Source organism: Lutra lutra, chromosome 8 (assembly GCF_902655055.1).
Source record: "Lutra lutra chromosome 8, mLutLut1.2, whole genome shotgun sequence".
In the NCBI taxonomy this organism is placed as follows: domain Eukaryota; kingdom Metazoa; phylum Chordata; class Mammalia; order Carnivora; family Mustelidae; genus Lutra; species Lutra lutra.
This window is the reverse complement of record NC_062285.1, coordinates 124,630,472-124,642,909: the sequence shown is the minus strand read 5'-3', so window position 1 is coordinate 124,642,909 and position 12,438 is coordinate 124,630,472. Positions and strand designations below refer to the sequence as shown.

Genomic DNA, 12,438 nt, shown 5'->3' with positions numbered 1-12,438 from the left:
GGGAAAAGCACCCAGGGAAAGGTACGTCTCCCCCGCAGGGTACTTCAGCACCTACAACTTCAGCGACGCTACATCCTGTGCCGGCGTCCATTCCAGCTGCAGTATGGAGGCCCGACTCGAATTTTTGGTTGGCAGATTCGCCACTTTTGGGTGTCAGAATTTAAAATGAAAATTCGAATTTCCCTATTTTGGAAGCCCTTTAAGTACAAGAAAACAGAATCAAGAGAGATTTGGGGTCCTTGAATATTTTTATCTTCTGGCTTCCACCTAGCGCACCGAAAAGTTTCGTCGAAAGCGACGACGCGGACGCTCAGGTCGCCGTTCCTGGCGCGTAGTCGCTGCGGCCCTTCGCTCCCGCCCCCGCCAGGAGTCCGACGTGGAAGTTGCTGGCGGACCGGACTTCCAAGGGATTCGCTTGGGAGCCGAAGCCGGACCCGGAGGCCAAGGAGAGCAGAGGTGGAGGCGCCGAGGCCCGAATAGGAGTAGCTGCCGAGGCCGGAGCCTGTCTCTGACCACCGACAAGGGCGGACAGGCGGTTCACCATGGGTGAGGAATCCGAGAAAGGCTCCCAAGAGCGGTGGAGGTGCTGCGGCCGAGGGCTAGGATCAGGAAGAGGAGGGGGGCCAGCCGGGGAAGCCCAGAGTAGTCAGCTTTTCAGGGGCGGGTCGCTGAAGACTTAACTTACCTTGGCTGTTCACCTGTGGGGGTGGACCCTGCTTGGAACTTTCGCCCCTGCTCTCACTCTTGTCCCCTGAATCCCAGAAGGGTTAGGGGGGTGGGGACAGCGCGGGCCCGGAGAGCGCTTCGGCGTGGGAACCCTGAGTCCTTTCCCCTGACCATGAACTTTTGCCTCACCTCCTCAGACCCACCTTGACTTGGGGGACAGAGTTGGCCTTGAGAAGCTTGGCAATTTGTCAGTCGCAGGTTTCTTGCGTTAAAGATGAGATCTGACCTCACAGTGGAAGCTTGATTCTCTTGTCCTGGTCCCTGGGATTGCGTCAGTTTAAAAAATCCAAAGGGAATGTTGCTCCAGTGTTTTCTAGCCAACTTGGCATTTGCTTGCTTATCTGTAGCTTTTCATGTAAATGATAGAGTAAGGTGGAGAAGGAAATAGGGATTGTATTGGTCATTACTGGTCAGTGAGTGAAATTTTAATATCAGTATTTGGAGTGCTAATTGAGGGCACTACATTGTCCTCACAAGCACCAGCTATAGCTAGCTTCCCTCCCGGCTGGAACCCAAATGAAGGTGCAGATTTTTAAACTGGTTTACAACTGTCCAAATGATGCAAATTCTTTGGATTATTTTAATTCCTCTACCCTTTTCCAGGGGATTTACTTCTTGTCTTGGAACATAAGTGCTTTCCTGTTTTCTTCCATAACTCCCTTAAGTTTTTTTTCCTTAAAGATTCTATTTTTTAAGTAATCTCTACACAAGGTGGGGCTCGAATTTACAACTGTGAGATGAGTTGCATCCTCCACAGACTAAGCCAGCCAGGTGCCCCAGGTTTTTTGTTTTTTTTTTGTTGTTGTTGTTGTTGTTTTTTTTACAGTGTAAAAGGTAGAAAGGATTTTATCAAGTTATGCACCTTCTGTTACACTTTTCTAAGGTTCTCTGGCCCATGGTTCTTCATTTTTCTAGACTTGAGGCTCTTAATTGTGTCATTTCTGTGTCAGATAACCATGCGTTGCATGTGACATCACTTCAGTTGTCAACTTTTTTTTTTTTTTTATATTCATGTAACTGTCTTTTAATCTTCTCTGATGGCTTTTGGTGGGAAAGGGCCAAAGTGGTTTTTTTTTTTTTTTTTTCTGGTAATCATTTAAAAAAATGTATTTTAAAAAAGAGTGGGAGGCTTAACTAGCTGAGCCATCCCGGTGCCACAGAAGCTTTTAATCACCAATCAGTGGTGATTCTGATAATCACAACTCTTGTTCACAAGTGCTTTTATGTTACACAATGCCTTATGTATAGGAAACTTTCTGGAAATATTTAATGATACATTGATACATTTATTACTTTTTTAAATGAATTTTCTCTCAAAACTAGGTTTTGTTATTTTGGGCTTCTGTGTCTCAATTTCTTTTGCAAGTTATATTGCTTAGAGAGATGATGGTGGTGCAGTACAGGGAAAACAATAGCTTTTCACATGTGAGAACCTTATTGTCCCACTGTCATTCTGATTTGTCCTTTAGTGTTTAGGGGTTGTGGGGAGATCATGCTAAGGTATCTATATTCTCATGATTAGAAAGTGAGCTCCAGGGGGCGCCTGGGTGGTTCAGGCAGTTAAGCACTTGCCTTTGGCTCAGGTCATGATCTCAGGTTCCTGGGATCCAGCCCCTCATCAGGCTCCCTACAGGGAGCCTGCTTCTCCCTCTTTCTCTGCTGCCCCCGCTTGCTATATTTTCTCCCTCTCCCTCTGCTGCTGCTCCTGCTTGTGCTCTCTCTCTTACCTCTCTGGAATAAGTAAATAAAATCTTTTAAAACAATTTACATAAAGCAGTGAACTCCATGAGGACAGTGGTTCTGTTTCTCTTATTCGGGAATATATCTTTTTGTGCCTTCCTGACACATTATTTAGGACTGGTGACAATCAGTAATTACTAGTTTGATCTTGATTAACATATATCATTGGTAGCAAACTTACGCACCTAAGAATTGAGGAGAATATAACAGTATTATTTAATTCGGTATCACTTTCAAAGGGCAAGATTAAATGTTTTATGGACTTAGTTCACAAAATGATACTGAATGCATTTTTTCTTTTATTACTTTTTCAGGTGGGTTTTTCTCAAGTATTTTTTCCAGTCTGTTTGGAACTCGGGAAATGAGGATTTTAATTTTGGGATTAGATGGAGCAGGAAAAACTACAATTTTATACAGATTACAGGTTGGAGAAGTCGTTACTACTATTCCTAGTAAGTGTTGGTATGATAAACTAATTGTAGGGGTTCTTGTTTTCCATTTAATGTAATAATAAGGTAATTTTAATATAGTAAGGTTTGTAAACTTCTAGTATGGACATAATATTGGTAACATTATTTTTCATAAGTTTAGAGGCAGTTTGTAAACCCCTGTGCATGGCTGGGTTTTGCTCTTTAGAGCTATTTTTTAAAGTTGGCTGGAATTAAGCCACTTTAATGAAGGGAAATGAAGCCACTTTCATTGAGAGCCATTATCTTTATTGACAAAATGAAGATAACACCCACTGACTTTATGAAGTACATAAAATACTTTGTAAACTTGTTTAAAGAATTATGTAGGTGTTAAGTGGTGTTATTGCATCTGATAGGCTTTTTTCCCCCTATTTGTTAAATGATTTTAATTAAGATTTGTTTCTCTTATTTAATTCTGTTGATCGCTTATAAAGAATGGAGTGGAAGAGACAGACTCTTGAATTAATCTGGTACCTTTTTAGGTATTACTGATATTTTTATATCAAGAGAAGAAACACCTCAATTTTAAATCAGTCGTTGATACCTTAGAAGGATATTCTCAAACAGTCCTGTTTGACTACATGAGAATACTGTTTATACTTTTTAAATTTGTTGATGTGAATTTACTTAGAGAAGATTAATATATTTAAACTAAGAGTTTGTAGAATTTGCTGAAGAGTATTAAATTATGCCTCTAAAATCACTCATCACTCAAGATATTTTATATTTAGTAGTATTTAAATTTCCAGATTAAAAAAAAGTCTAGTTTTCATGAAAGAAGAACTTTTTAAGCCCCGTGGCATCGGTTATTTTCTTTGTGCCATCTTCAATAAATTTTAGTTCCCGTGGTTCTTGCTTCTCAAAGTAACCCATCTCTGTTGTGGTTAAGTCTTGGCCCTTGCAGTGCACACAGCCCAGTGAATTGCATTTCAGTGAATAAACTTTACAGCATACTCTTGTCCTGTGCATATAAACAGTGTTTGTAATTGAGGTAAAAATGGTGATTACACTCCTACCTAATTCTAAGGGAGACATCATAAACTTGCTTTTTAGTTTTTCACTCAGGTGTAGTATAGTTATTTTTCAGTTGTGATAGGGAATGTTTACTGTATACTCATTAGAATCATTTACCAACATAGACTTAAATTTAAAACAAAAGTTAATTGTCCAGTTATAGCTATAAGTCATTTTTCACTTTGATTTTTTAAGCTTCTAAAATCTTAGAAACCAGTTTTCTCAGAATCCTCTCCACCCTCCCTTAGATTCCTTTCAATGAAAACAGTATCCTGCCTTAGTCATGTGGTGTTAGAGCTCCCCCTAAAAAGGATCGGAGGGAAGAGAGATGGGACACCTCCCCATTGACTGTCTAGCCACAACCTTACTACAGATGAGCTCTTGAGGAAGTCTGCAAAGGATCTGTGAGATTGCCACACTTAGAGAAACCAGTTTCCATAAAGTGGTATATAGCTGTTGCCGAATCCTTACCTACTGAAGTTTAGAATTTAGGCTTTCTTGGTTTTGTTCCCTGTTTACTTGCTGTCTATCAAAATTCCATTTTTTGTAATACATCTGTGGCTGTTCTTTCTAAACATAACCTCCTAAACACTTGTATGCCAGGGTTGTATTATACAGGGAGTTTAACAGTATGATTTCCATTGAGCTAAAAATTCTATATTTGTAGAGGTGACTAGGGATTCTTATATAACTTGAAACTGATATTGCTAATTGATGGTGTGTGTGTGTATAGCACAGCAACTGTTTTGTCTTTGTCTTAAGTGGAATAATTTAACCAATAATGTGATTCAGTAGTAATTCGTTAATTGCTAAAATTGGATTGGATACTTTGAAGGTAGAATGCATTAGTCTACATAGACTACTGATTTTGATTTCTTTTCTAGCTATTGGATTCAATGTTGAGACGGTAACATACAAGAACCTTAAATTCCAAGTTTGGGATTTAGGAGGACAGACAAGTATCAGGTATGGTACAGAGACCAGATTACTTTATAGTACTGAACATTTAGTAAGCCCTTTAAAGGTTAAGAGCAGTAAGTCAAATATGTTTTCTTTTGTAATTTAAATGGGAACCACCTGGTTTAAAATGAGGTAAAACTACTTATTCTCTCAATTGAATTAAAATAAAAAAATTTAAGGAAGCCAGTTCTTCAGATACTACCTTAATGAAAAGTTTTTTCATGAAAATCTCAAGATCTAATTCCTTCAGTAGTTTTTATCTGAAAAGGGTCTTCCATTTAGTTCTTTTCACTCTGTCTTGAAACAGACTGTTTTGGATTTTATAAAAATAACTTTCAGTCCACCATTTAGGGCTAATGTGAACATAGATACCCTGTAGAACTTAGGTCTCCATAGGTCTCCTGCCCTGCATTCTATGCTTGGCATGGCCACTGTGAGGGTTTGGTGACTGTCAGTGTTGCTCACTGTGGTACCTACCATCTTAAAACATAAGTAGGACATTCTCCAAACATCCTCCTGCCTTTTAACTGGTTTTATTTTTATTTTCTTTAAAGATTTTATTTATTTGACAGAGACACAGTGAGAGAGCGAACACAAGGGGAGTGTGAGAGGGAGAAGCAAGCTTCCCACTGAGCAGGGAGCCTGAAATGGGGCTGGATCCCAGGATCCTAGGATCCTGACCCATGCTGAAGGCAGATGCCTAATGGCTGAGCCACCCTGGTGCCCCTTAACTGGTTTTATTTTTTGAACCACTTTTGTGTCCTTCTCTAATTTTAGCCATTTCTGCTCATGAAGTCTTCAGTAGTCAATTTAATGTCTGCTGTATAAAATCATATTAAAAGTTTTTTTTAAGAACCCATTCCTTAAGGAGTTCCTAGTTAGAGATTTATTAGATGTAATAGTAAGGTCTATGTATAACTTTATCTCAGTACAGTTAGTGATTTTATAGATTGATTATAAAGTACTCTCTTAGCCTAAAGTCTGAACTCGTTTTGAAACTTCTTGATCCTGTGAATTATGTTTATCATTCCACTCCATCACATCTGAAGGATATGATACATACCATCAGAAACAATGAATTATGGCATTGATTCTCACACGGGGGACTGGCAAGATTGGCATGTAAACCCCCTAATCCCCATCATTGCCAAGTCCTAGCATATAAATTAACATAACCTGTTCTTTTTCTTTCAGATAATAATATATTCTCCCTTTCTGAATTTTCTTTAGGCCATACTGGAGATGTTATTATTCAAACACAGATGCAGTCATTTATGTGGTAGACAGTTGTGACCGAGATCGAATTGGCATTTCCAAATCAGAGTTAGTTGCTATGTTGGAGGTAAGAAAACTTTATTCAAATGTAGGGACATCTTTTACATTTGCTTGCTGTTTTTATTGTTACTACTTGAGGAATAATTAAAAGCAGGACATTTTCCCCCCTTGGATTTAGTATCATTTTCTTTTTATATAAATTACTTCCTATTCCAGAAATTCTGTTGGGAAGAGAGATGGAGACAAAAAGACCAAAAAAAAAAAAAAAAAAAAATTAAAAAAAAAAAATTCCAAACAGGAACTTCTTTTTTTTTTTTTTTAAAGATTTTATTTATTTGACAGACAGAGATCACAAGTAGGCAGAGAGGCAGGCAGAGAGAGAGGAGGAAGCAGGCTCCCTGCCGACCAGAGAGCCCGACACGGGGCTCGATCCCAGGACCCTGGGATCATGACCTGAGCCGAAGGCAGAGGCTTTAACCCACTGAGCAACCCAGGCGCCCCCAAACAGGAACTTCTTTTTTTTTTTTTTTTTTAAAGATTTTATTTATTTATTTGACAGAGAGAGAGATCACAAGTAGAGAAGCAGGCAGAGAGAGAGAGGGAAGCAGGCTCCCCGCTGAGCAGAGAACCCGATGCGGGACTCGATCCCAGGACCCTGAGATCATGACCTGAGCCGAAGGCAGCGGCTTAACCCACTGAGCCACCCAGGCGCCCGTTCTTTAAAGTAGATTCTTTCTAGGAAGCTCAGAGGTAAAACTCTTTCTAGGAAGCTCAGAGGTAAAACTCTCTCTAAACTGAAGAAACTATTTTAAGTTACTTCTGTGAAGTACTTTTCCATAAAATCTATTTCTAGTTGTATAACTTAGTTTATGGGAGCAGATTAGGGTATAAAAAGCCTATTTGTTTGTTTTAGAATTTCTGGGTTTCTGGCACACCTCTGGCCCTTGTTTATCTCTTCCAGCTTTCTCATTCTTTATTCTTTCCAGTGTTTACAGTCCTTCAGCCATACTGACCTCTCTGTTCTTTGGATACTCCAAGCTTGTACATTCGACACTTGGCTTAGGGCTTTATGCACCTGCTCATATTTCTGCTTGGAATGCTCTCCTCCAGATCTTTGCATGGCTACCGTCTTGGCATGTTTTATCTTTTATCTCATGTTTCTGCCTCAGAGAGGAGCCTCACTTACTTGCTAACACCTTATTCTGCCTTATTTTTTGTACAACTTACTGTTTCTTTCCAGTATTTTAAAATATATTTGTTCATATATGTCTCCCACCCTAAAATATAAGTTGAGTTTACCCTAATATTCCTGATGTGTGGAACAGTGCCCAACACTTAAGAACTCAAAACATTGTAGTCACTGAAGTTCATAAGGTAATTTAGTGGCTAGCTGAATTCAGAGGATGCATTAAATAATCAAAAGTTTAAAAAATCTCCAGTTGTTAAATAAGCTTTGCAAATGTGCTTATGGTTCATTTAAGTAATAATGAAATTACCTTTGTTTGTGAAAATTAGATGAGTATGTTCCCTTTTCCTGCCAGAACTATGATTCTGACTTAGCCAGTTGTTGAATGCTTAAATGTTTTCTAGGCCATTTGATTACCAGGGTAGAAGCATTCTCAGAATACTTCGGACTTCTGATTTCTTTACTAATGACTTCTTAATGCTTTCTGAGTTATAAATTGCAGACCTACTGGTTTTAAACTGTTGCTTATTTTTTTTTCACAATGTAGCATCATATTTATCATAAGAGCTTCTTAGACCAAATTCAAGTGTAAGGAATTTTAAGGGACTGTTTAACTGCTTTCAGTGTAATGGATTTTTAAAATAAAAGCTTACTTAGTTAGATATAATCTAAATGGTATGGATTTTTATCATAAAAAGTACTACATAAAAGAAATGTGTTATTATCTTCAGTGTACAGTTTTCTTGAGTCGTGCTGGATTATTTGTGAAATTGGGATTTGACTTGTATAATTTTATGAGTAAGAACTAAAAATTATTCATTCTTTAGGAAGTAATTTTTAATTGATTCAGTCACTGTATATATAATATAAAGTACATGTAACTTATGAGTCAGGTCTGTTCTGTTACATTCAAACTTACAAAACCAATTTAAGTTATCTTATTTTTGTACACAAAAATACATTCTTCCTGGAGTAAAGAATTGAATGTAAAAAATTGAAGTTGTTAACTCCAAGAATATGTAAGAGAATATGTTTAACATTTCTAGATAGGGAGGATCTTTCTAAATCAAAGGATTGGAAGGAATTACAAAAGAAAAGATAGATTTAATTATATTAATACAAACAAAAACCCTGCAAATACAAATTAGTGTAAAACAGGGAACAGTACATAGTTCTACAATCAGCGATTAAGGATTAGTGTTCTTAATCCTATCAAGACCCTTTGCAAATAAATAGAAAACTGAGCAAAAGGCATGAACTTAAGGTGCACAGGAGAAAACTATATTGCACATAACATTTGCATTTCTAATACTCTGATAATATTTAATGAGATGATGTGTTTGGAAGAATATGTAATTTCTAATTCTTCCAAGGCTGTCATATACTGTTGGTGGAGCCTAAATTGTTATAACCTTTTTGGAAAGTAGTTTATTAATATATATATAATAAGAACCCCAATAAAGTTCATACTTTGATTCTACTTTTAGAGAATTTGTTAAGGAATTAGAGATTCACACAAAGATTTCTGTGTAATGACTGTGTCCTTTGGGTTTCTGTAATAGTCAAGTAAAAAAAGAACCTAGTGAAAGTCTAATACTGGAGAACAGTTACATAGTTGATGGTACATGCATTCATAGTATAGAGTGTATTTAACCATTACATTTTTTTGGAAAATTTTGATTGTTTGGAAAAATATCCATGATTTAATGTTTATTTTTTAGAGCAGGTATAGAACTGTATATAAATGTGATCTTAAATGTGTTAATGTATATATTAATAAACGGTAAGTATCTGAATTATAAAGCAGTAGAAAATATCGAGTGTTAAGAGTGATCATTTTTGGGAGGTAGGATTATGGATGAAGCTTTTTTCCTTCATACTTCTCTATAATTTCAAATAATTTATAATGAACATTATAGATTCATAATTATAGAATAAACTTTTAAAATAATATAATTGTTGACATTTCTTTCTAAAGTCAAGGAAGCAAATTGATTAGAGAAAATTAAGTACCTTCTATTTTATTTAGGAAGAAGAGCTGAGAAAAGCTATTTTAGTGGTGTTTGCAAATAAGCAGGACATGGAACAGGCCATGACTCCCTCAGAGATGGCAAATTCACTTGGGTTACCGGCACTGAAGGACCGAAAATGGCAAATATTCAAAACTTCAGCAACCAAAGGCACTGGCCTTGATGAGGCAATGGAATGGTAAAGTATATTTACAGAAGCCATCTGTGCATTTGTTTGTGTGTGTAGCTCTTTGTACACGTGTGCTTTCCCTTTAGTCTTAAGGATGAAATTCAGATTACTTTGCAGCTTATCATATTAAGTTCCTCCAGCCTTTTCTTCTGCTGGTCTTCATATACATCGGCTATTATTTCAGCCACACCTACCTGATTATAGATAGATAAGCCAGCTTTCTGCCCTTTTTTTTTTTTTTTTTAAACTTATCCCTTCTTCACCACATCCTCCAATTCCTTATCCTTCAGGACTTAGGTTAAGACTGTCCTCTTCTCAAGAACTTTCCCTTACATATCTCCATGCTCTCTGCCTTAACACACACACATAGTTGGATGTCCTTGTCACAGACCAGTGATACAGTAGTTACACTGTCCTGTAATTGATTTGTGCAATTTGAGACTAGTTTTCACCTCTGAGTTAATGCACATCTGGCCATGCTGCAAGTAGTTAACAGCCCAGAAAAAAGATATTTGATCTCTTTGATTATTCATTCAGAGCACAGATAAAAGTGAAAGCTAAAAGGCTTTCATGGAAATTGGGTCCATAATGTTATTCTTCAGTGTAACTGTCTTAGCTTTCATCATTTAAAATGCTTTGAAATCCACTGTCAGCATAAAACTTACTATAAGTGATCATGCTCTATACCTGAAAGTTTGAAGTTAATGTTACAAAACTGTTTTGTCTTCACAGGTTAGTTGAAACATTAAAGAGCAGACAGTAGTTCAGTCACTTCTACCCCTGTGAAATGAAGACTACATCCTATATCCCTTTGGAAAGAAACAGTTAAGTGTGCTTCATGCTACTAAATGTTAAAACTGTGTGATTGTTGGCATATACTGAACTGAATGCAATATTTGTAATAAATATAAAATATAAGTATTTGGTTGGAAGGGTAACTCACCCATGATTGAACCAACTGAATGTTCTGTGTAATGTAAAATCCTCCCTTGCTTTCTTGTGTTAAGTATATATTCTATTTGTATGGAATTCTTATTCAAATAGAGTCCTATTAAAGAATGTACTCTTTCTGAGGAAAAACCCTCCTATTTTTGAATTAGTAGTTGCAGCTTGTTTGTATAAACACTAATAAATATCTTAACCTCGATTTTTTCCACTAAAATGAATTAAGTTCTTCCAAAGATTAGACTTAGAGTAGGGACATGGTTTGGGTAACAGAGTCTTCATTTGGTTAATGACCACTTTAAGCTGTTTTGTTTAAAAGCTTTTGGGTAGGCATGAAGCTGAAAAATTATCTTGGTGGTTAACCTAGTTGATGTCTGTAATTGTCATTTTATAGTACTTGTATGGTTGCCAAAAAAATTTTTATATATATAGGAACCCTGTGATAGAGGTAGGACAGGTTGTAATGTCTTTATTTTATGGACATGGACCCAAGGTTCTGATTAGTTGGCTTGCACAGGGTCATCAGCTAGTGAGGTCAGAACAGGGCTCAGAGTGAGATTTCGGTGTCAAGCTTATCCCATAAACTGTATCGTAAATTCCTGAAACTCAGTACTGGCAAGATAGACATCCTTAATTGCTTACATAAAATTATGCTAATTGAAATAGACACGGTATATTCAAAATAATTTCCGTAAATTTGTCTGTACTAGTAGAGGTAGTAAAAACAATCCCAAATGGTTATATTTGATGGAATCCACAACATATTAAAGGAAATTTTTAAAAAAATATTTTTTTTTAAAAGATTTTTATTTATTTATTTGACAGATCACAAGTAGGCAGAGAGGCAGGCAAAGAGAGAGAGGAGGAAGCAGGCTCCCTGCTGAGCAGAGAGCCCGATGCGGGGCTCAATCCCAGGACCCTGGGATCATGACCTGAGCTGAAGGCAGAGGCTTTAAACCACTGACCCACCCAGGTGCCCCTAAAAAAATCTATTTTAAGAAGCACTGTAAGAGGTATCTTTACTGTCTTTCATTTATTTATCTGTAATTGGACATGTAAATTTGGTGAAAAGCCAAACATTATTGGTTGTACAGGGAGAAACTGAGCATTCTTGGCTTTAAAAAATACTTAGTGCTAGAATATCAAAAACAGTTATGTTCAAAGGAACTTTTCAAACTATCCAGTCTACCACAGGATTGGTTATGGTGGTGACAGAATATGGTCCCTTGTATTTACTTAAACTGGGGGAAATCTTTAAGTTGGACAACCAGCATTTAAAAAACTTGATGCCCCTCATACTAGTGGTCCATTCCCTGTTCCTGCCACTGCCTTTTTGGAGGCCTCTAGCCTCTTTGCTTCATAGTTTGATCATTTAGATCAAATGATTGTGGCTTTCTCTTTTCACCTGTGGGACTTCAATGTTTTTACCCATTCCCCAGCACCCATTCTTAATTTGGTTTCTGAAGTCTATTTTGAAGAACAGCTTCTAAGCCCAATTGTTCTCAATGCTGCTCCTACTATTACTGAGCATGTAATTAACATTGTTTCATAGTTTCCAAATCATTCCTGATGGATAGACTTTATATATATATATGTATGTATGTGTATATATATATATCTCCATATATATATATATATATGTATGTATATATATATATATATATCTCCTTGGAATCCAGTGTGGTGCCTGGCACATTGTGGCACCTTAGAGTATATGCATAGTTGAAATAGTAGGCTATATGTCAGCTAGGAAAATACCTCTTCAGCTTCTTTTGGGTTCCTTTCTGGTCAGTGGCTGGGTCTGTACCTAAGTAGCTCAGTGCATCCCCCCCACCCGCCCACTTTAGGAGTACTGTTGAGAGGTATGGGAGAAGAGAGGCCCTGGCAGGCAGATGCTGGGCAGCAATAGCTCTTGGTGTCTTG

At 37.2% G+C, this 12,438-nt stretch overlaps 1 protein-coding gene across 2 annotated transcripts; it reads left to right on the top strand.

The window, feature by feature from the left end:
• The first annotated feature begins 313 nt into the window (after positions 1-313).
• Positions 314-10,717, top strand: ARL1 (ADP ribosylation factor like GTPase 1). 2 transcript variants are annotated; one of them, XM_047740134.1, is made up of 6 exons: positions 319-546; positions 2,781-2,918; positions 4,835-4,916; positions 6,141-6,252; positions 9,401-9,579; positions 10,303-10,717. In XM_047740134.1, exons 1-6 carry the CDS (start codon positions 543-545, stop codon positions 10,331-10,333), a joined length of 546 nt encoding a protein of 181 aa, XP_047596090.1. In that variant the 5' UTR covers positions 319-542; the 3' UTR covers positions 10,334-10,717. The 2 variants fall into 2 exon arrangements, with proteins under 2 accessions (XP_047596091.1, XP_047596090.1); XM_047740135.1 differs by lacking the exon at positions 2,781-2,918 and having other exon boundaries at positions 314-546.
• Positions 10,718-12,438: the final 1,721 nt, after the last annotated feature.